The sequence below is a fragment of the Panthera onca genome, chromosome X, assembly GCF_046562875.1.
Source record: "Panthera onca isolate mPanOnc1 chromosome X, mPanOnc1 haplotype 2, whole genome shotgun sequence".
In the NCBI taxonomy this organism is placed as follows: Eukaryota; Metazoa; Chordata; class Mammalia; order Carnivora; family Felidae; genus Panthera; species Panthera onca.
Window position 1 is genome coordinate 51,831,322 of NC_138357.1, and position 25,919 is coordinate 51,857,240.

General features: G+C 35.3%; 1 protein-coding gene across 1 annotated transcript in view; it reads right to left on the reverse strand.

Moving 5' to 3' along the window:
• The window catches only part of DIAPH2 (diaphanous related formin 2), a 1,007,297-nt gene that overhangs the window by 375,787 nt on the left and 605,591 nt on the right, over positions 1–25,919 (reverse strand). Inside the window, exon 24 of the mRNA XM_081793317.1 lies at positions 9,022–9,147. Within this exon, the coding sequence (XP_081649443.1) occupies positions 9,022–9,147 (126 nt within the window). The remainder of the gene's footprint in view (positions 1–9,021; positions 9,148–25,919) is intronic.

The window sequence follows — 25,919 nt, forward strand, 5'->3', positions numbered from 1 at the left end:
AATAAAGTTAAGTTACTTTTACCTAAAAAAAAAAAAAAAAAAAAGAAAACAAATCTAACCTGTGTGTGCACTATCTGAACAAATAGCAAAGTAAATGAAGAAATGCATGATATGAGTCTACATTTTGTCAATAAAATAAAGAGGATTGTCAAGTCAGTAGTTCCTCCCTGTGTGCAATGCCTTATACATAATACCTGTGGAGAATTTAGCTAAACTACTCCATGATATTGCTGCCTGGTCCATTTTGTGTGGCCAAGTGGCATGCAAGGGCCTTGAAGTGACATTAGTGCCTCCCAAAAAGCATGGCGATAGCAGCTCACAGTCACAAGTAAATGTAAATTCCTGATAAGATTTGCCAAGCAGCCCTTCTGACCAACAGCGCCCCTTCCACCTACCCAGGGCCTTTCCCTTGTGTGCCCATTAGAGAAGACCCTTGTAGAGCTTACCAAAACACTGCTGTTTTGGGTTGGATTTGACCAATCTGGCTGTAGCCCAGGAATCCCTAACCACTCCACCCATGTACTCTGATAAAGTCATGTGCTTTAAGTCCTGTAGCTTTCTCTGCCTTCACTCTACCTTGGCCTTCCTGCCATGTGGCCACTTGGGGGCTGCTGTGTACCTACTTCCTCCAGGACCTGAGTAATAAACTTTTCTTGTGGTCTTTTGTTGAACTGCCTCCACTTAACAAATGTTAATTTAACAAGTCCACAATAATATATTTTTAACCAATACATAGAATGCATGAGTCTAGTCTAAAGGATCCTTCTTCAAACATTTTTGTCACTTGGATTCCAGGCCAGTACAATTTTCTGGTTTCCTCCTATCACACTAGCTGTACCTTTGGTTTCCCCACCTCTTTTGTTAAAAGTCTTCTCATCTCCTTAACTTCTAAATGTTGGAGTGCCCTAGACCTTAGGCCTTGGGCCTCTCTTCTGTTGACATTCTCTAGGTAATCTTACCTAATCTAATGGTTTTAAATAGCATCTACATGCTGATGGTTCCTAAATTTTTATTTCAAGTTTGGACCCTTCCCTAGAGTTTAGGCTCAAGTATTCTAGGCTTTGCATCTCCGCCTGGATGCCTAATATTGTCTCAAACTTAACAGATCTGAAACCAAAGTCTTGATTCACTACTGCCACAACTTCTATTCCTCCTCCTTCAGTCTTCCTCATCTATGTAATGGTCATTCTCCTCTTTTCAATCCTCAAATGTCTTTCCATCATACAACAAGGTCTTCCATGATTTCACCTTCACTACTCTTTCTTCTTATTATCTGCCTCTCTCACTGCAAACTAGCCACACTGGTCTTCTTGCTATTTTTTGCATACTTCCATGCTCATGTTCACACCTCAAAGCCTTTGCACTAGTAGTACCCTCTGTACAGATGGCTCCTCCCTCAGTTATTCACACAAATCATTCCGTCACTTGATTCACTTCTCTGTTTAAATGTTACTCCCTCATAAGGGGTCTTCCCTAACCAATTTATCTTTAGAAAAAAAAGCTCCTACTATCATTTTTAATCATTTTGCCCAACTTTATTTTTATCAGTAATCATGTTTTGGTATTATACTACAAATTTGTTTTTCACTTGTCTACTGCACTGGAATATGTATATGTATATGTATATGTGTATGTAAACTTTCTTATCGTTGAATCCTCACTGGGAAAAAAACAGGGCTTGAAACATAGTAGTTATTTTTATAAAATTTGCTGAATTCATTTGTTGAATGAATACATTTGTTTACCAGTAGGGATAACATTATGGTACTATATTATCAATACTAGTGACATGAAATAAATATCAGGGAGGAAATTATTTCAACATTTATGGATTTAATATTTAAGTAGAACAAGGATAGAAACACTACACTGGATTAGGAATATAAAAACATTTTAGAGCTGAAAGGGACATTCAAGATTACCTAATATAATCCCTTTGTGTTTAAATGTATTTAATTTGCATAACTTGGAATTATCATTTCATTTTCTTGAATATCTGGGTTCAGGCTAACTTACTGAAAGCTGATACTTTTACTTCCTCTAAAGGAAATAAATATTAAAACACTTTACTCTCAAGAACATTAAGATTTAAATGTAAAGCAATGACTTATGGAAGAGGAAAATAGTTTTGGATCAATATTAGTATTACTAACCTAAGAATCTTGGCGTTTTATGTTATAAAAACAAAAATAACAACATATAGGAGCAGGAAAACAAAGAGTGAGGCAATAAGTTCTATGTATAGCATGACTGAGTTAATAAAATTATAGAAATCTTCCTATAATTAACCTATCAAGAATGTTAATCATCACACACACACACACACACATACACACACACACACCACAAATCAAAAGAATTTCCAGGTTTTTTAAACTTGCAACTCAAAGATATGACCTTGCTATCAAAAACTAGATCTTTCGGCATTTGAAAAAAACATCATTTTAACACCTAAACTTCAAGCAGGCAGCAGGGCTTCTTTTGTAAGACTAACCTATTGAGCTGCTGCATTTCACTTTTATTTGAAAAGACTGATCCAGTGTTTTTATAACTCTTGATTAAGCTGTTTAAATAAAAAAGTAAATGTTGAAAAAGGAAACCACTGTAGTTAAGCTCTATGTAAACGAGCAATAGGCAAATCTCTGGTGATGGGAAAGTTCGGTGGGATAGCTAAATCTATTCAAACCTCTTTAGCTGAAAAATTAAAGCTCCCACAAGGTTTGTAGAGCTTTAGGTTTTCCACTGAATCTTAGATAGCTTTTCAAAAATACTGACATTCAACACCTTGCCAATAGTAAAAGCAACTTTGGGGGAAAAGTTAACAGAGTTTTTGAAACATAAAATGTCCTCAGTATTTGGGGCAATTTGAGAGTTTTCTAAACACAATTGGGATTGTTTATGAGTATGTGTGTGTGTGTGTGTATTCCTAGCACTGTGACTGTCATATGACAGTCACCAAACTGTTTATTATTATTGTTTTATTATCATTTTTATTATTAGTAGTAGTATGTATGATTATACTTTCTATTTCAAATCAATGCACAAATAATTATAATAAAAAACAGGGCGCCTGGGTGGCTCAGTCGGTTAAGTGTCTGGCTTCAGCTCATGTAATGATCTCATGGTTTGTGGGTTTGAGCCCCACATCGGGTTCTCTGCTGTCAGTGCAGAGCCCACTTCAGATCCTCTGTCCCTCTCTCTTTCTGCCCTTCCCCTGCTTGTGCTAAAAATAAAATAAACATTAAAAAAACACTCAATAACATTATGAAGAGTGTGTATTTAAAAAAATGATAACAATCTTCCTTTTTAGAAAAGCAATATTTTCCCTTATGTGGTTTTCTAAAACAATTTGCTTTTCAATATATATGCATTATTGCTATTACTGCCCATGTTTGTTTGTTTATTTATTTATTTACTTACTTACTCATTTCTTATATCCTGGACCCTCTCTCCCTGAGCATTCTCATAAAATGTTTTGCTTTGAGCTTCCTAATTATCTGAGTTTGAGAGCAGCAGGCAATTGAAGGTAAGGAGAGAGGGTCAGATCCAGTGAAATTCCCTCCAGTCTAGTCTAAGTCCTTGTTTTTTCTTCAGGAGTTAGAAAACAGTTATATTACTATATTAATATAAAACAATGGGAGAGTACTTGGCTTTTGATGTTTCATTTTGGTTTTGTTATATTGATTACATGTCATTAATTTACAACGTGTGGATCATCATCTCACTAAAACCTGTTACTGGCATGGTCTCAAATGTGATTAATGTTACTGTGGTTGAATAATTGTGGGTTTTCTCATTTTTCAAAAAAATCTCTTATTAAAGAAAGTGGAATAAAAATTAACATAATTGCAATGCAGTAGAGACTCCAAATCTGTTTTGAATTGTCTGGTAAGAACAGTGTGTTTCCTCAGTAACTTGATTTTTAACCAGTTTAAATGATTTTCCCTTCTACTATGAGAAAATCCCAGGAGTAGATAGTTAGATGACAGGTGTTAATGTCATTAACATTCTGTCAGCTCTTGTCAATGTGTTAAAGGTGCCCCTGCTGTTCAGTCACTCCTGTCCTCCAGTTGGTGAAGTCATTTAGCCACCAGTCAATCAAAAAACTAAGTTGACTTTGGGCAGTAGACTGCCCTGCCATTGCCAAAATCTATGTGAGTAAATGTGATAAGAAATTTGTCAACAGGATATAAGCAGGAAGGTGAACATTGTGGTTAATGTGCTTTTTAGACAGCTTAAGATTTTAAATCACAACACATATTTAAAAGTCTAAGAAGCCCTTTTTTAAGAATGGTCTTCTTTCCTGTCAGAAAAAGCAAGGAGTAATAAGTAAAAGTGATCCTTCAATTTTAAAGCAAGAAAGAAAAAATCTTGCACAGTCACATTACTGGTCAAGTAGAAAAAAAATGCAAATTCAGAATCCACATATAATGTGCACTCAGAGGATATCCAGGTCTAAGGATTGGCGAGCAGTCCATTCACACTGCTCCCTCTCACCTCTCTTTAGTATGGGCTATTTTTCAGAATTTTGAAAATGTGATTGATTTCAGGTGTTATTCTGAACCTTGCCTCACCAATATTTCCTTTTAACGTTTATTTATTTTTGAGACAGAGAGAGACAGAGCATGAACGGGGGAGGGTTAGAGAGAGGGAGACACAGAATCTGAAACAGGCTCCAGGCTCTGAGCTGTCAGCACAGAGCCCGACGTGGGGCTCAAACTCACGGATCGTGAGATCATGACCTGAGCCGAAGTCGGCCGCTTAACCGACTGAGCCACCCAGGCGCCCCTACCTCACCAGTATTTCCAATAGGAGCCAAACAAAGACACAGACTACATAATTCCTAGTAATCTTAAAAGAGAAAAAGAGGTGGAATCTAGAAATTAGTAAATTAAAAACAACAGGGCTATGAGAAATAATGTCATGAGTTGTTGAAGTTATCTTAAGACAGCTTGAGGGGTGCCTGGGGGCTCAGTCAGTTGAGCATCTGACTCTTGGTTTCAGCTCAGGTCATGATTTCACGGTTTGTGGGTTCAAGCCCCCATCAGGCTTTGTGCTGATGGCATGGAGTCTGCTTGGGATTCTATCTCCCTCTCTCTCTTCCCCTCCCCTGCTGTCTCTCTCTCTCACTCTTTCTCTCAAAAATAAATAAATTAACATAAAAATTAAAAAAAAAAAAAACAGGGGCACCTGGGTGGCTCAGTCGGTTGAGTGTCTGACTTCGGCTCAGGTCATGATCTCATGGCTTGTGATTTCGAGCCCCACGTCTGGCTCTGTGATGACAGCTCAGAGCCTGAAGCCTGCTTCAGATTCTGTCTCCATCTCTCTCTCTCTGCCCCTCCCTTGCTCATGCACTGTCTGTCTGTCTCTCTCCCTCAAATATAAATGAATATTAAAAAAAAAAAAGACAGCTCGAGCTCACTACAATCAAACAGGCACAAGGTGGACAATTCTAGTATCATATATGGAAAATACTCCTCATTTAATAAACAAGAATGCCTTTTAAAGCTCAAGTATGTAAAATTAAGTAATATCTAATACATAGTAAACATTCAACAAATAAAAGTGAATATTACCATTTTTAAACTTACTAAAAATAAGAATATAGACTCTATTTCAATTCACTGAACAAATGAACTGAAACTTCCAATACTATTATGAGCATATGCACATGAAGAATACTGAGAATTCTGCTTTAAGAATCTGCATAATAGCAATAACTTCCTCACATAGTTAGATTTTTGAACAATGTGCATTTCTATATATTTAGTGCTATTATATCCATTATAGATTATCCCCTTTGATCCTAGAACCTCCATACTATGATTTATAAGAGAATTATCCCCATTTCTCCCTTTTTTGTAGTCTTATAAAATTAGTTTTGCTTATTTTACTCTTTCCATCTATTTTTCTGAGTCAGAACAAGCAATCAATTTTGGACAGAGAAAGGGAGACAGAGGTGATAAGGTTCCTTCTAAAGCCACTGGCTATTCTTCAGGATGTAGGAAATAGCTTGAGCCAATACATTCATAGGAGACCTTTTCGTTGTCTTCTTTTTTTTTTTTTTAAACCTCCCTCCCTGGTCATTGTTTTTTTTTTACATTTACTTTAAAAAGGTGTGGATTATCCTTTCTCAATCTGATTACACTTTACATACATACTCTAAAAGGATGATTCAATGTTATTTAAGTTCCTGAGAAGATTTATAATATGTGACTCAATACGTACCTAATGAGTTTCCACAAGTTGCTACATGCTATACATGATGATGGACATATATAAATTAGCACACTGGATATGACCATGGAGACAGCAAGACAGAGAAGCATGGAAATGCCAGACTGTCAGTAGCCTGAGGTCAAGTTTTCCATCTTGTGCACTATTATATTTTCATGGCCTGGGAATGACTAGCACATTTTAAGTGTTCAATCAATATTGTGAAAGAGTAAGGGTGAACATAAGGTGCTATGAGATTTAGCTCTACTTGGAGATTTGGTGAAGATTCAGCCTGCATATTCGGTTACTCTCTGGCAATCATGCCATTGTCATTAGCAATAGCAATGATGCTGTTCTGAAAGCAGAGAGGCATGGCAGTGCTATTCAGTTTTTGAATTCATAGTCCTTATAAGAGAGATTATTCTTGAGTAGGTAAGGTTACTTGCAAGGGAAACTATTCCCATACTTGTGCCTGTAGTTGTTCAATTTAAAGTTCAGTGACCTAAAACAAAACAAATTATTGGCAGGGGACAGAAGTATCAGAAAGATCATCCAGTAGAAAGAATCCTGTACTAAACATAGAATTGTGGTTTTAATCTTAAAACATAATCAAGTATTCCAGGATACCTGGGTGGCTCAGTTGGTTGAGCAGCCCAACCGATTTCAGCTGAGGTTATGATCTTGCAGTTCATGAGATTGAGCCCCACATCAGGCTCTGGGCTAACAGTGCAGAGCCTTCTTGGGATTCTCCCTCTCTCTCTGCCCCTCCCCTGCTCACCCATGCTTGCACTCTCTCTCTCAGAATAAATAAATAAAATAAAAAAAAACATAATCAAGTATCCAACTTTAAAATATCCTTCTCTTTTGTTAGTGCCAGAAGAGTAGAAAAGTATTAATTAGGCACAAAAATTCATAAAACATATATACATATGAAGATCATGCATTTTGTTTGTAATTTTCTAGAAGATTGAAACTCTCAATGGGTGCCTTAAAGAGTCTTCCAAAGCAAGAATAATTTGAGCAACGGATTTATCATTGTCATTCATTAACTTGGAGTTTTTAACCAACTCAACTCAATATTCTAAACTTTACCTAAAATAAATTGCTGTATATTTTATTTTGTTTTTCAAAAAAATATGATATACAAAGTAACAGCTCCATACATTTTAATATAATTTGCAATCCCCTTGTGGACAAATAGTCACACTTTAGTGCCACTTAAATGAAGAATAACCATTCATCTGTAACATACAGATACAGGAGGCTTTGGATTTTCATTTTAGAGTGCTTAATTACCTGCATAAAGAGAGAAACAAAATAAAGAGTCTTGGCCAAGTTCATGAGGGTTTGAAATTACTTTTCTTTTTCTAAATGAGCAACAAAGACTCCTCAATGTTGCAAGCTGTTGTGTGGCCATAAGACAACGGTAGAAGAAAATATTAAAAGGAACAAGGGGATCAGGAATTAAATTCAAATATATGAGGCAAGAACAAAAATCAAAAGTAGAGAGATGTTGGTGGTATTTCCAGTCACAGGACAATATAACATATTTTTAAGAAAAATCTAGTCAGCAATAAAGCTAAATATTTACATTAAGTATCCCAATGTGGGAAATTACATAATACAAGGTTATTTTTGAGGATTTTCTGCTTCCAAGCACTCACAAACGTATGTTTCCAATATTTCTATTTATGAAAGTACTCAGCATCACTAACAGACTACATAAAACAGTATTAATTCATGAATCAAATGCCTTTGAATGAAAAAAAAAACATTTTTCATGAAAATCTAAATTGCTATTCTCAAGTAATTCAAGTTCAGTACCGTAACTTCCAAGTTTGGCAGTTAAATAAGCATACCACAGAAGAAAAAAGGTAATAGATTTAACCTTGAAACAAGGTGACTGTCATATAGTTGGAAGAATTTACTTATCAGATAAAGTATTTATACTATTTATTCCCTCTAAAGAGATAAAATGGTGAACCAGTATGTAGTTCAAGATATTTATTTAAACCTAAAAGAGGATGATATGGCTCAAACTTTTGAAAACCAAAAGAGAAAAAAGTCATATTTAATTTAGGTGCCAGATTTAACATTAAGCAATTCAAGCTAAATGCTATTTCTTAAGTTCTTCTTGCATATATTTCTATACTTTATATGAATATACTGTATATAAAATAGGGATTTAAAAATACTTATTTAGAAGTAAATACTTAATGTTATATAGATAGCTACTATAATTTATTTAAATACATAATCTACTAATCAATTCATCTAACCATCCATCCAGGCATCCATTTTATCCTTCTCAATCCTTTCAGTCAATTGATATTGGCCATCCTCTGATTGCTCTTGAATACACATGTGTGTCCTCAGCAAATACCTGCACACATGCAAAGAGGAAAAAAAAAAAACAAAAAAAAAACTTCTGACCCCAAAAAAACTTATGTTGATCATTTTCTCTAAGCAACTAGTTACATAAGGAGATTCTTTGTTTTGTTTTGTGTCTACTCAAGTCTCATAAGACTTACCTTGCATATCCAGCGGAGCTTCAAATGAAATTCTTCTTTGAGAAATGGTATTTTTTCTCATATAACTGTTCCCTTGCCTAATCTACCTGGTTTGAAACACTGTCAACTAAAATTTATGCTGCTAATATAAAAACAGCCTATATAAATTCATCCAGTCTGAATAGAGTAGTAAGTTTAGAACTAACTACACAGTAAATACAGAGAGAGAGAGAGAGAGAGAGAGAGAGAGAGAGAGAGAAACTAATAAACAAAATGCTTAAATAAATAAAGGATATTGTCATCTTCTCCACAAACTTATCATGTCTATTTTCTGTTTCGGGGAATTTCTTGATGTCACGTTCCAGATGAACAATGTGTTGTTCCATTGTTGCAAGGTTGTTCTTGAGAATTTGAGCTGAAACTAAAGAACAATGTGCAAAGTGTTTAGAGTTATTTTACCAAATAATCCGTAAAACAACTAAAAAAACCAGTATCAGTTAAAATATTTTCTAATGTGCAGAATAGTTCCATTAAGTTAACTCGCGTCTTTTGGAATTGCTGCTCATAAACATTCTACTCTCCATGAAATAAGTGGAAATGTGTAATATAATATAGCAAATCATCATGTTTAACATGAGAATGTCACCATTTTATTCAGCCATTAGTTTAAATGAAGGCATTTCTATCTAAATTTATTGATGGAATTCCTTATATTTCTTTCTTTAAAATCTAACTTGAAGATTAAAGAGAAACTGAGGTTCAAAGAGATCTTACTATATTGATGCATGTTCTTGGTTATATAAATGATTTAAAGTTAAATCATATAAAAGGATCAAATATTTTCTTTTGTTGAAATATCCTGATTTTTATAAACCAACATGTATGGTAAAAGTACCCATCTTTAGTACTTTTCATACACGTAGACATGTGAAAAAATACTGTTGATACATAAAGAGAATTTAGAGCAAATCCTAGAGAATACATATGCACATACATACCTACAAAGCTTCAGTGTGCCCTCAAACACCATCATTAATTGCTTTAATTGTCCCTAACATTATCTGTACTTTTCTTTTTCTCTCCTCGTTGACAACCAATAATTTTAAGTATTGTATTCCCACTGCTCCTAAATACATACACATTTCCCAGATCTCTTATGATGCCCTCTCTGCACAGAGTTATTTTTTAATAGACACTATTTTATAGATACTCTATTACTGCATGACTGCCAATTATATATGAAGACACTTCTATCAATAACAATGGCATTTGACAGCGTTCTAGCTGAAAAGACAAGGTTAAGTATTAGAATTTAATAGGTTATCCTGTGACATTGATTTTTAAATCCTGGCCTCTGAAACACTGTTCTTTTCATTAAAAGATTGTGAAACAGAAATAGAGTAATATTACAATTTTCTTTTTAAAGGAAATTTTAGTTTCATTCAGAGGCATATCCATATTGCAGTGAAAAATTTAAGAGACTGACAAAAATCAACCCCCTGGCAAATTTCAGCCAAACTCTTCTGATACAAATTCATCACACTGACACCCATGTGACTTGACAAGGAGAAACTGCCTTAAATATACATGGAAGTTCAAGAGACTGAAAACCCAAAATGAACATTAAAGACAATTTTTTTTTCCTATTAATCTGTCAGTTCAAATAACTCTTTCCAATTAAGTTCCATTTGTTTAGCTCTTACAAGCTTGGAAATTATTCTTTATCAGGAGGTCTGAGTTTTTTCTTGCCAAAAATTTGCTAATGGCTCGACCATCATTGTTTGGTTTATTGAAAGGATGAGTTTGCTGTGGAGAAAAGTATTTTCTCTTATTTTAAAACCGAATTTTTTCACTTGCATTTTTCCATTAGAGTCTCAATAATTATTCACAAGGTTTGTTCTTCCCTATGTGCTTGATAGAAAAAATGAAGGTATGAAATTCAGAAGTTGTTAATGTCATTTATGTTACATAAAAGAAATAAGCTCATGGTAACTTTCTGCTATACACAAAATGTGCCCAAAGGCCAGGTTTAGGTCACAATATTAATCCTCCTACTACAAGCAATAGTAATTCCAGTAGTAAAAATGGGGTGACGATGAGGATTCATCTTCTGATTGTTCAATATAGAAATAGCCTAATCAAGTGCTATACACACAAAAGGCTAGATATCTCAAATAACGAGACAATATTTTTAATCAAATTGAATTCTGAATAAAGCAGTATTTTCCAGACATCTGTCCTCAATTTTACATGTCTAATCCTAAATCCTCTGAAATCCTTCCAGAACTCTAGCCCAAATTCTCTACCATTTAGAGGCACTTTGGTTTGTTCAAGTGATCTTCCATATATTACCTTCCACTTTGAGAACTATTTTTGTTTGTGTACATAAGCACAGAGCCTCTATTATAAAACCTCAAGCTCCATAATGGTAAGATCTGTATCTAATACTTCACTTTTCTCTCTGTATTTGTTATAAATAATGTTGAATGTTGAATGTTGAATAAATATTGAATAATAAATATTGAATGAATATGCATATTTGAAAAAGTTTTGGTTCAGACTTTAATTTATGCCTACTATTTTTTAAACTTTTTTTAAGTTTATTTATTCATTCTGACAGAGAGAGAGGTAGAGAAAGAGACGGAGAGAGATAGAATCCCAAGCGGGCTCTGCACTGTCAGCACAGAGCCTGATGCGGGGCTCCATCTCACAGACCATGAGATCATGATCTGAGCTGAAGCCAAGAGTCGAATGCTTAACAGACTGAGTCACCCAGGTGCCCCTATGCCTACTGTTCTTTTAGTTTCTTTTTTAAAAGTTTTTATTTAAATTCCAATTAGTTAACATACAGTGTAATATTATTTTCAGGTGTACAATATAGTCACTGACACTTCAATAACACTTGGTGCTCCTTACAAGTGAGCTCCTTAATCCCCATCACCTATTTAACCCATCCTCCCACCTACCTCCCCTCTGGTAACCACCAGTTTGTTCTCTATAGTTAAGAGTCCCTTTCTTAGGTTGTTTCTTTCTTTTTTTCTCTTTGCTCATTTGTTTCATTTCCTGGCCTTAACCATAAGCCTGGCCATAACTGTAACCTTAACCCTAGATTTGAGAAGAAAAAAGATACACACACACACACACACACACACACACACACACACACACACGGAATATTACTGAGCCATAAAAAAGAATGATATCTTGCTATTTGCAATGACATGGATGGAGCTAGACAGTATTACACTAAGTGAAATAAGTCAGAGAAAAACAAATAGCATATGATTTCACTCATATGTGGAATTTATGCTCACTTCTGCAAATCAATGTGCATATAGAGATTAGATATAATCATAATGATTGAAAGTTACCATATCAAGTATTATGTGACTGTGGAAAAGAAGCAGGAAGTTGAAGTCTGTCTAACAATACATAGAGGTGGCAGGGTTGCAGGAGATGCTTAGATGAATGGGAAAATAAGGAACTGGGATAAGGAAGGGAAGGAAGGGACACCTTCATTAGGTTCCTTCTGTCTTCCCCTCGAATAAATTTGCAATATTATGCTTGAACAAAAGAGAATTAAATACTGGAGGTGTGATTCTACCTCACATGCAAACTCATTTTGGCTCACATGGCTACATTAAATGAAAAATACAATTATTTAAATGCATATCTTTAAATTGTTGGAATTATGGTATCTTAGAGTTAGAAGTAATATTAAAATGGATTTTGGGCCAGCCTCTCAAATTTAAAAACACAAGTTATACAATGTCACAGTCTATATTCCTAGAAAACAGAACCTAAGACAAAGCCTGCATGTTAAGTCCTTCTTAAGGGGTAAAGGTGGGGTATAATCAGAGGGAAATGGGCATGAAGAAAAAAGGAAGAACATTAATACAAGAGAGTAAATTACTGAACTGGCCATAGCTTTACAAAAATTACAGGTGGTTGCTTTAAATCCATGCTTGGAAGGGCCCTAAACTTTGTTTAATGCTTTGTTGTCACTGTTTTGAAATTCTTATTTTATTAGAAATCTTCTTTTTTTAAGGTTTATTTATTTTTGAGAGAGACAGAACATGAGCAGAAGAGGGGCAGAGAGAGAGGGAGACACAGAATCTGAAGCAGGATCCAGGCTCTGAGCTGTCAGCATAGAGCCCGATGTGGGGCTTGAACTCATGAACTGCAAGATCATGCCCTAAGCCAAAGTCAGATGCTTAACCAGCTGAGCCACCCAGGTGCCCCTGAAATTCTTATTTTAAATGGTGCCCTGCGTTTTCACTTTTCACTGGGCCCTGCTAATCATGTAATCAGTCCTCGTCTTCAGATATGATAAATGAAAGAACTGCAATTTGGAAGAATTGGTTACAGGGGGTGAGCAGTTCACCTTTTGGTGCCTTCTCATTTTCTACTCTCTCATTGGCAAATTTCTGTTTCAAGGTGTTAACTTCCCATTTTGCCTAGGAAACAAGACAATGTGGCCCAGGCTTGGAGGTCGGGGGTGGGAGGGGCATAGAAACGGTGCTTAGTGGATCTACAGGGGTGTATAAACTAGATGCAGAACAGATGATTCACTATATCCCAAGTGGCTTATTCCCTTTTTGGCAGTTGATATAATTAGAAAAAATTTTGTTTACTTATAATCAAAATCAGACTACTTGAACTCTTACCAACTTATCAACTCTTAGTCCTCATGTTGCCTTATGGCAACACTGATCAAGTCTACTCCCTATTTTACAGGAAAGGTGTTACTTGCATCTTCTTAATCTGCCCAGGCTATAAACACCCATTTCCTACAACTAGTCTTCCTAAGGTATAAGGGTTACTTATTTCTTGAACTCTTAAGTAATAACTAATATTTAGTGAGGACTTACTATGTGCCAGACCTTATTCTAACTAGTTTTATGTATTAACTCATCTAATCTGTACAAAAACTTTATGAGGTATTTACTATGCTCAAGCAGGGCTGTGATATGAGCCAAATGACATCTTCCCAGAAAACTGGAAGTGTAAAGCAATGTCTCTAGGACCTATAAGGCCAGAAAGTTGAAATTAAATCTGTGCTCAGTGGCACACAGACATGTCACTTATATTAGGAGACTGGTATGGTCTTAGGAGTCAGATCCACTCAGATTCTCATCTCTGCCATACCAAATACTAGTTGGGTTACCTTGTCTGGGTCTTCATTTCCTGATTTGCAAAATGAAGTGAATAACACCTTCTTTAAAAGGTAGTCATTCAAGTTAAGTGATTTGCTAAATATAAAATTTCTATCATTATACCTGGTACCTATAGGTAATCCATAAATATTCATTTCACATTCCATTATTCTTCCCTCTTTTCCTTACCTTCCAACAGAAAAATTCCTACTATAAATGTGCTCCCAATCATTAAACAACAGTTTAGATGTAATCTGAATAGCAACAACAACAAAAAAGCAGTTATTTCCTAGTTGCTACCCCACTATGGTCTAATTTAATATAATATTAGTGTCTTTCTAATCAAAAAAACTAAACACAGACTGTTCTGGTTTGTAGGTTTTACAGAGCACACAGGATTTTGGGTCTGGGAACTAGTGACTATTATATTAATGAACAGCCAATTTGTTAGAGATATTAACAAGTTCCAAATTTAAAGAATGCTTCTGGAAATTAGTAGTCTGTATTCCTCTGGAGACCAGTTAGTTACCAGTTAGTTATTTTGGCTTTCTAGACTTGTATAAAAGATAACAGGATTTTTTTTTTTGAGTGTTAAAAAGGAATTAACATGTGTTTACCTGCCTGATGATTTGCCTTAAGTACATTTGCTTCAATCTTAAGTGTTAGGAGTCAATGTTGATTATCTAACTATTTAAAGGCCCTAGCCTTCATTACTTCTTATATTTCTTAGAGAGAGAGCGAGAGAGCAAGAGAATGTGTGTATGGGGTGGTGGGAAAGGAGGCAAGAGAGAGATTGAAATATTCTTCTTGGAGGTGGGGGAATATGTAGAGTTCCTAGTGTCCCAAGAGCATTAAAATACCAGAGTGAGTTAGAAGTGCTCCTCTCCTGCATAGTCTCAGCCTCGGTATATTTTTGTGCCTCTCATTATTTAGTTTACTAATATAAATTAGGGAGTCTTTAGTGACAGTGCAAACATTTTCTGAGTAAATTCCCACTGTGGGCATTTTCAATGACTGATTAGTCAGTCTGGTGGCACTTTAATTTTGTCTCTCATTTCATTTTTTACATCTGCTACTGAATTACTAAATCTGAATTATAACACTAAAAATTAAATTATAGCTATCAAGTTCTTTATTATAGCTTTCTTCCTTGTACTCCATAAATAACCTTTTAAGTTGAGTATACTCCCTTGAGTTATGTGTAGGGAGAAACTTTCCCCACAAATCTTATTTATCTACTTCAGTTGAAAAATATACATAAACTTGTTTCCTGGCTTCAAATATATGACTCAAAACATTTTAAATGATAGACCTACTCTAACTCATATTTTTAAGAAAAGTAAAGGATAAAATAAGTATTTTAAGTGAGATTTTAAATGGAAAGACTCTTCAATTACATATTATATCAGAGAAATGATACACATTTAAGCTAAAAAAAAATCACAGTAATGGTGACATTCTCTAGAGCATGTGCAGAATGTGTAATTTTATGTAAATATAAAAGCTTTGCCAGGAACTTAAGGATTTTTTTTCTCTGAATTAAATATTTCTATTAATTTTACCCATTGACAAAGTAATTGAGCACTTCTTACATCTTTGCTCTGAGAAAGGCCAAGTAAAATTTTACTCTTGCAAGTCTATATGTGAATAGGCCCCAACATGATTATAAGCACCATAATTTTCTTTAACTGAATATATTTAGTTGAAAAATTACTATCAGCTGAGCAGCACAACATTAAAGTGACTCATCCAGAAAGCATAGGTAGAAAAGGACATTACAAGCAGCCTGAACAATAGGCACAGTTGCATTCTTTCTCAAGTGCATTTATAATAGTTTCACTTTATATGAAAATGATATTTACATGGATATTTACATGGAAATGAAGCAAGTGTGTTTATATAATAACAATAGCAAAAGCTTATTAGTGTGGGCATCTTAGGCTTTTAAAGAATATACATAGTAACTGGCACCCCAATAAAAAATTCCTATAATAAAAAATCAATTAGAAAATGACTAATTCTGAGAAAAAGTAATTGTTAAAAAGTCACCTTAAAAGGAAACACAATTTAACTAGAATCCTTATTAAATAAAATTTAAAAATATATGTCCCTTATATATTCTCACAAGGGCCATCACTTGCCCCTCTAACATGTGCCCTTGGGGATAAGGTGCAGTTTCTCTAAATTGGATTCATAATATAGCCTGAATGCATGCTGGGAACAGAGGGACTTCCAACCGAAAACAGGAAAACTGCTTTATAAGCATAATCTAAATGTTTAACTCTAAGAATTCCACTAAGCATATTTCAGTGTCTGGCTTAATATATTTATACAAGTCCTCAGCCTGATGTATTTTTTAAATTAAAAAATTGAACCTAACTAAAATAAATATATAAAAATCCTTTTACTACCTTACTACTGACTATGGAAGGTATGCCTAAAGTGTTAACTGGGGTAGAGAAGGATAAAGGGGAAGTTTGAAGCCCTCTGACTAATGATACAATAAAAAAATCCTGTAGCCTGACCACCAAACCACCAGCAGTGGACAGTCAAGCTACCCATGAAGAATTACAGTTTTTTCACCTGCTGTCTTTCTGCAACTGCTATCCTGCCTGCGGCAAATAGCATGTATGAATTTTTAAATCAAAGGCTAAAAAACAAACTGAAATCTCCTACTTTTGGTGACAGTCTTAGCTTAAGGCCAGGATTGGGAAATACATATGCAGGCTGAAGCTTCTAAGACATGCTGGATATAGGCAGGAGATGATAATGAAATTTACATTAAAAAATTACTCTGGGGGTGCCTAGGTGGCTCAGTCGGTTAATCTTCCGACTTTGACTCAGGTCTTGATCTCGTGTCTTGTGAATTGGAGCCCCACATGGGGCTCTGTGCTGACAGCTCAGTGCCTGGAGCCTGCTTCAGATTCTGTGTCTCCCTCTCTCTCCTGTCTCTCCCCTGCTCATTGTCTGTCTCTCGCTCAAAAATGAATAACGAAATGAAATAAAGTATGAAATGAAATAAAATAAATAACTCTGGCTGCTATGTGGAAAACGCAGCGAAGGGATCAATAATGGAAAAGGCGACAAGAATTAGGAACCAATTACTATGGTCTAGACAGGAGATGATGGTAGCTTGGATTAAGGTGACCAAAGATGATTGCAGTACATATTTTAGAGGTAGTACAGACTGGTCATAGGGTTGATGAAATGTGAGAGGTAAGGAAGAAGTTATTAAGAATGATTTCCAAGTTTTTGGCATGAACAACAGAAATTAAAACATTTAGAGGGGAGATTTATGGGGAAAGATTAAGGGTTTAGCTTGGGACCTACTTAGTTTCAATTGTATGAACCATCCAAATTGCGATTATAACTAAGAGGTTGAATATATGGGGTCCTGAACTCAGAAGAGGGGTCTGAGCTTGATGTGTGTAACAGAAAGGTATTTGCATACAGAACCTACTCTAGAATAGTTACATTGTTTCATTACATTGCTACAATATAATTGAGTCTACAGTTAGTTTTGTGGCTATATAAATCGAGATAATAATTCCTGCATCCCTGACTCATTCCAAGTACAAATGTTTCTAAATGTTGGTTAAGGTCATTTTCTTCTGGGCTATGCTTGTAATTTATTCCTGTTTTTCCTCTTTACTCTATTTTTCTGTGAGTTACTCTAAACTTGCACGAGTACCATGGATATTTAAGACTCTCCCCCCCCCATGTCCTTTTGTTATACTTCTCTTGAAACAAATGTTGCCAATAACAACCCCCAAGATTATTGCATTTGGAGGTGTGGTGAGTATACTAAATCAAAGAGCTCAAGGCCTTTAAAGACCATAGCCATGAAAATATCTGCCAGGATTTCCCCAATAGAAGAAAGAAAAATGTGAAAGACTTGATTGTTTTCCTTCATAGTGCACATAATTGGCACATTAACAGTGGTAAAAGGGGAAGGGTTAAAGGTGGTTTAGTTGATACAGGACAATGTAGGTTTTACCCTTCTTTGGTCCCTCTCTGCCACTGGCTCCACTTGAAGTATTCACAGTAAACAGGTCTTCTTCCTTGTTGTAGCTCCACAATGTTCTTTTAGAGTATATACATTTCCAGCTTGCATTATTGATTGTTTTTCTCTGAATGGTCATTGCAATTAATTGCTGAGTTTTTATTAGTGAACTGCTCTTTTAAGGCCAACAACTATCCATACCTGAATTTTAATCAGAGTGAAACAAATATAATTACCACTTCTGAGTATATTGAGTGGATGGGGAGGGCTGCACACATCTGCTTTATTTCCCAAATCAGTAATTCTATTGTTGCCCTGGATGTGATAAAGTCCTTCTTCTATCCTTCTAGAAGCTCTATCATATGTGTGTGTGTGTGTGTGTGTGTGTGTGTGTGTGTGTGTGTGTAATGATAGATTCATTCATTCATTGTATATATTCATTCATCTGGAATGAATGAATCTAGTTTTATATCAATTTCAAAAGATCCATCATCATCCCTCCAGTGAGTCAGCAAGTTACTTTTGCCACTGTAATCTCTAGCTTTTAGTATTCTAAAACAAAATAAAAGTGTAACAATTACGGTCCTTTTTCCCAAGTTATTTTGTCAACTTGTAAATGATTTGGATATCTTCTATGGAGCCAGCAATAGATAAAATTCAAATAAGAAATTTACCCAAATGGTCATTATGTTTAACCTGGAACAATTAGAAATTAACATTTCTGTCAATTTCCCACCAAAATCAAAAGCACATACTATTTCAGTATCTAATAGGGTTGGATGCTTAAAAGTTGAAAAATAATATTTTTTAAGATGTAATCACAAGAAATTCTAACCATGACACATGCCCAGATGTCATGCTGGTAATACTGATAATATATATTTAGTCCTGGACATTACATATGTTCTTCCAAACAGTTTTTCTAGTAGCTCAAACTAGCCAAATATTATAAATAGGTTTTAATATTTGAAAAAAATGCATTTAACCACAATTAACCTTAATTTAGATAATGCAGTAAAACACACCTAGCAGCGTGCCTGGCAGGCACATAGAAGGTGCTGACTAAACACCACTTGAATCTGAACTGGAATTAAAAAAAAAATATGTCCTACTAAATCTTCCTACTAAAAATGCACATCTAAATTAGTCAATAATGACATCATAAATTTGGTTCCATACTATGCTAGATTTATCCTTTATAAACTAAAACCTGATTTTGCTACCACAAGGCTTAAAATATTTTAATAATCCAGTGGTGTACTATATTATCATAGAAAAAACATGGCCTTTGAAGTCAGACATATCTACTTGGGATTCTTTATCCACCACTTAAATTGTGTGATTGTGAGCAAATCACTGAAACTTTGTGAGCCTTAGTTTCCTGATCTGTGAATGGGGAAAATAATTCTAACTTCATAAATCTGTCATGATAATTACATAAAATAATGTATACACAGCTCTTATCATAAAAACTATAATATTTACATTTTTAATGTTTATTTATTCTTGAGAGAGAAAGAGTGTGAGCGGGGAAAGGGCAGAGAGAGAGGAAGACACAGAATCCAAAGCAGGCTCCAGGCTCTGAGCTGTCAGCCCAGAGACCAACGCAGGGCTTGAACTCATGAACAGCAAGATCACAACCTGAGCCAAAGTTGCACACTAAACTGACTGAACCACCCAGGGACCCCAAAAACTATAATATTTAAAAACTGGATAGGTTAGTTCTTTTTGTGATCCTGTCATCTATAGGATCAATACACATAAGCACTTCAATATAGGACTCCCATCTCCCTATCTCTGGTTTTCATTTAAGACCATTCTCCCACACTTAGTGCTAATGAGTTGCCATACTGAATGTGTCTCTTCTTTGCTTCACATTTCCTGGACTGTCTTTTTGCTACCTTGACCTGATGAACCACCATCATCATTATTATTACTATTCTTCTTCCTCCTCTTCTTCTTTTAGAATATAAACAACTTTTGGGACACCTGGATGGCTCAGTTGGTCGAGTGTCTGACTTCAGCCCAGGTCATGATCTCCCGGTCCCTGGGTTAGAGCCCCATGTTGGGCTCTGTGCGGACATCTTGGAGCCTGGAGCCTGCTTGGGATTCTGTGTCTCTCTCTCTCTTTGCCCCTCCCCCACTCACACTCTGTCTCTCTCAAAAATAAATAAATATTTAAAAAATACTTTAGAATATAACAACTTTTAATTATTTATTTTGGAAGTTCTAAACACAATTTTTATTGTGACAGTTATACATGCACATAGTTTAAATAGTCAAATCATTCTGTAAGTCTGGTTATGAAAAAAAGCAATTTCTGTCTCCCATCCCCTATCTCCCATTTCCCAAAGGCACTTGATTTCTTTTGACTGATTTAAGAAAAAATAATTTATATTGTTTTTTTTAAAGCTAATATTACTACCTCTTACTTTGTTGTTGTTCCCCCCAGGTTTATTGAGATATAATTGACACATACTATTATGTAAGTTTAAGTGTATGATGTGTTGATGTGACACATTTATGTATGCAAACTGGTTACCACCATAGCATTAGTGAACACTTCCGTCCCATTACATAGTTACCATTTCTTTTTTGTGGTGAGAACATTTAAGATCTACTCTCTTAGCAACATTCAAGTATATAATACCATTATTATTGGCTATAATGACCATGCTGTACATTAGCTCCACAAACTTGTTAATGTTATAACTATAAATTTTTACCCGTTGACAAATATCTTTCCATTTTCACCCATCTCCCAACCCTCCTAACTACCATTCTACTCTCAGTTTCTCTGGAATTCCTCTCAGGGTCAATTTTCTCTATGAAATTTTTCATGATCTCTCTCTATATAGTAATTCCATTCTCAATGCTCCTATAGTTTTGATTCTTTTATGGTTTTTTCACTGTATTCTAATAGTTTATATGGCTACTTCTCTCAAGAGAAATTTAGTTCCTTAAAAGCAGAGCGAGACTTATAAAAATATCTTTCTGCTCTCTGCCTCTAACACTGTACCTGCCATACAGTAAGTGCTTAATAAATTTCGTTTGAACTGAGACATCATTTCTCTCATTTATCCAATTAGCAAACATGGTTTTAAAAGTGTTGACAACCTTGTACCAGTGATGGCACAGTTATAGGAACTCTCATGCAATGCTAACAGGAAAAAGATCAACATAAATTTTCTAGGAAAGAATTAGAAAGAGGCTTACAAACATTCATAACCTTTGACACAGTAATATTAGCTTGTTACCAGCTCTTTTTAAGAAAAAGCCTGAAAGAGAAACTAGGATTTGGGGCCACAGAAAATCACATGGTCTTATTTTAAAGTAGCATGAAAATGACAGTTCAGATGAGCAGCAATATGAGAATGATTAAGTAAAAACTTTGTACAATGAAATGATAATTATATAAATAATGTGAAATTTATAAAAGATTTGTAATAACAGAAGAGTACTTGTGATTTCTTTGACATCAAATGAAAACAAATCATCATATGGAATTTTATATACAGTATGATCTTAACCGTGTAATGTATTTTGTTTTAATAACTTCTTTGTAAATGAAAATAAACTTCCTAACTTTGAATGGTACTGCCATATCACTCACACATTTATTCTGCATTTTATAGAGTAGGATATTGGGATTTAGGGTGATCTGATAGCTAACAAAGGAGAAAATGAATCTTTTTAAGTGTATAGAGAGATTCTATGAAGCAACACCTACCCAAAAAAATCATTGGATATGCCTTGGATCTGAATGAGCTACTTCAGAGGCACACAGGTGGTTTTAAATATGTCTTCTTTCATAGGACCAAAATAAATATCTGAACTGTGTTATTCAGAATTCTCAATCTACTCAAATATGTTCCTAAAAAGTCCCTGCATCCCTGCAAAAAGGGACCCATCAAATACACAAGGGCTACAGACAGATCAGGTGATGAGGTGATGACAAACTACTGCCCTTAGGCCAAATCCAGCTCACTGTTTTTGTATACACCTTTAGCTAAGAATGACTTTTACATTTATAAGATGATGAAAAAAATTAAAAATAATACTGGTGACACATTAAAGTTGCATGAAATTCAAATTTTGGTATCTGTAACTAAAGTTTTATTGGAACACGGACATCTATATATGGTCTATAGCTGCTTTTGTACTATCCCTTGTGAACAAGGATTCTACATGGTTTGCAAAGCCTAAAATATTTAATATCTAGCTCTTTATGGAAAAAATTGCTGACCTGGGTTCTATTTTTGTTGTTGTTGAGATATAATTCACATATAATTGCATTAATTTGGGGCATATAACATAATGATTTGATATATGTATATATTGTGAAATGATAACAACAATAAATTTAGTCAACACCCAGTACCTCACATAGTTATATTTTTTTGTGTGTGATGAGAACTTTTGTAATTTACTCTTTTAGCAATTGTCAAATAGACAATATAGTATTGTTAACTATAGTCATCGTGCTGTATACATTACATCTCCAGGACTTATTTATCTTATAGGTGAAAGTTTGTACCTTTTGATAACCTTCACCCATTTCTTGTAGCCTGCCCCTCACCACTAGTGGCAACCACCCCATGCTCTAGATTCATAAAAATGCACTCTTTGGAGGGATCATCAAGAACATCAGCAATTTCCTAGTCTAGATCTCTCATAAAGATATGGAGACAGAGAGAAATCAAAGGTGATTGCCCATGTATACACAGATAGGTTTCTGGATTTCTGGTTCATCTACTATCACAATGTAACTGCGTCTCTTTACAATGTCTGCTTCTATCCTTCTGGGGATAAAATGCATACTATGAATTCTACAAGGTGAAGTTGATCACATAAGTTTTTTCTGCCAAATGCATTAATAAAATAATTATTTAATAGGGCTAAAAAGAGTATTTTTTACTCAGTTATCACAATACCACAGAATCAAGATACTCCTAGAAAAATTTATTTTAAAAAACTTCAAATTAAATAAATAAAATATAATAGCAATAGATGCATGTGGAAATTCAAAGCCAGGTCCTGTAAGCAGCCACTATAAAGCAATACAAAACTTAATCTCATGGCCCAATTATCCCTTCTCAAAATAACACAGAGAGATCCAAATAAAATTCATCAGCACAATATTTTATACCTCCTTTCAGACTTTTTTGAAGATCTAATAATTGAACAAGATGTATCTTAAATAACTGACCTATTTGTAGTTAATATGGCCTTTATAACAACACTCTGATACATTTTAGCAAGGTTCCAGTTACACATCAGTGTTACACATACATACACTTATTTCATTATCATAATCATTCTATGAGATATGTCCTGTTATTATTATTATTATTATTATTTTTTTTTTTTTAATATATGAAATTTACTGTCAAATTGGTTTCCATACAACACCCAGTGCTCATCCCAAAAGGTGCCCTCCTCAATACCCATCACCCACCCTGCCCTCCCTCCCACCCTGCCCTCCCTCCCACCCCCCATCAACCCTCAGTTTGTTCTCAGTTTTTAACAGTCTCTAATGCTTTGGCTCTCTCCCACTCTAACCTCTTTTTTTTTTTTTTTCCTTCCCCTCCCCCATGGGTTTCTGTTAAGTTTCTCAGGATCCACATAAGAGTGAAACCATATGGTATCTGTCTTTCTCTGTATGGCTTATTTCACTTAGCATCACACTCTCCAGTTCCATCCATGTTGCTACAAAAGGCCATATTTCATTTTTTCTCATTGCCACGCAGTATTCCATTGTGTATATAAACCACAATTTCTTTATCCATTCATCAGTTGATGGACATTTAGGCTCTTTCCATAATTTGGCTATTGTTGAGAGTGCCGCTATAAACATTGGGGTACAGGTGCCCCTATGCATCAGTACTCCTGTATCCCTTGGATAAATTCCTAGCAGTGCTATTGCTGGGTCATAGGGTAGGTCTATTTTTAATTTTCTGAGGAACCTCCACACTGCTTTCCAGAGCGGCTGCACCAATTTGCATTCCCACCAACAGTGCAAGAGGGTTCCCGTTTCTCCACATCCTCTCCAGCATCTATAGTCTCCTGATTTCTTCATTTTGGCCACTCTGACTGGCGAGAGGTGGTATCTGAGTGTGGTTTTGATTTGTATTTCCCTGATAAGGAGCGACGTTGAACATCTTTTCATATGCCTGTTGGCCATCCGGATGTCTTCTTTAGAGAAGTGTCTATTCATGTTTTCTGCCCATTTCTTCACTGGGTTATTTGTTTTTCGGGTGTGGAGTTTGATGAGCTCTTTATAGATTTTGGATACTAGCCCTTTGTCCGATGTGTCATTTGCAAATATCTTTTCCCATTCCGTTGGTTGCCTTTTAGTTTTGTTGGTTGTTTCCTTTGCTGTGCAGAAGCTTTTTATCTTCATAAGGTCCCAGTAATTCACTTTTGCTTTTAATTCCCTTGCCTTTGGGGATGTGCCGAGGAAGAGATTGCTACGGCTGAGGTCAGAGAGGTCTTTTCCTGCTTTCTCCTCTAAGGTTTTGATGGTTTCCTGTCTCACATTCAGGTCCTTTCTCCATTTTGAGTTTATTTTTGTGAATGGTGTGAGCAAGTGGTCTAGTTTCAACCTTCTGCATGTTGCTGTCCAGTTCTCCCAGCACCATTTGTTAAAGAGACTGTCTTTTTTCCATTGGATGTTCTTTCCTGCTTTGTCAAAGATGAGTTGGCCATACGTTTGTGGGTCTAGCTCTGGGGTTTCTATTCTATTCCATTGGTCTATGTGTCCTGTTATTATTATATATTATTATATTATCCTATTATTATTTACTGATGAGAATAAGAGGCAAAGAGAGATTAAATAATTTCCTCAGGGTCATATACCAAGTAAGTGACAGAGATATTATTTGAAGTTATATAGTCTAATCTGTGCTCTTACCAAGATGCTCTACTTCCTCTCAGGAATAAGTAAAGGCAAGTTTTAGTTAAGCAGCATTTCTAAGTATGGAAAGTATAAGCTAAACCTCATATGTAAATTTCTTTTACGTCCTTAATTTAACACATATTTAGTGTCTGCACAACAATGAAACAAAACGACAAGGACCTAAAGGAGGAGTAAAGCACAGTCCCTGTCCTCATGGAGCTTGTAATTTTATAGAGAGACTAAAACAAGTACATACAAGGATGGGATACATTGATGACAATATTGGACAGATTATAACACACTACAGAGTAGGAAGTAAGAAAATTTGTAAACTGGAGCAGGGTAATGTATCCCTTAAGACATGTGATTGTAAATGAAAGGCATACTTTCCATTTTCTCAGTCAAGAATGAAAAAAAAAAGATAATCTTCTGGATACATGGAGAATGGGCTCAGGGGCCAACAACAACAACAACACTCCAGTTTGGAATTGCTATTGTGGGGAACAAAAGAGAGAATTGGAGTTAAATGAAAAGCTATCCCAACTACATTAGGAACCTAAGGTTGGAAAGCATGGGGTAGTGGATCCCGGGTAGGCTGCTGATTTTGTAATCTTTGCAGGACTTGGAATTGAAAAAAAAAAAAAAAAAGAAATAGCAGAGTGTGAATGACAAAAGGCTAAAGGAGGGGGCTTTGGGGAAAAGTATGTGGAGTCTAGAGTGCTAGATAGCATGTGCTTGAAACGTATATATTAGGTTACATGACGAATGTAGCCAGAGGGGAATTAATAGGTTGGAAGAAAAGGGAAAGGATAAAGAAGGGCATTGGTAAAGTCATAATGAGGCCAACAGACTCATAAATGAGTCTCATACTGAGGCATGAGAGGCAAGGGATATGTGAAGATGATTCTGAATATAAAGGTACGTTCCAAAGCTTGGGCTCCTGAAGATAGCCATATTCTATGTAATGACAAAGTCTATTATTTGTATGCTCATGAGGGAGCTGAAAAAGGGAGAAAAATTCATGTTGATGGAATCAATGCCAAGGAACTTTGAGACCAAATTGTAGAACAGGACTCCTCTTTAATGGTGGAATCATCAACACTCACCTCCTATTTTCTACTAAGTGTACATATTTC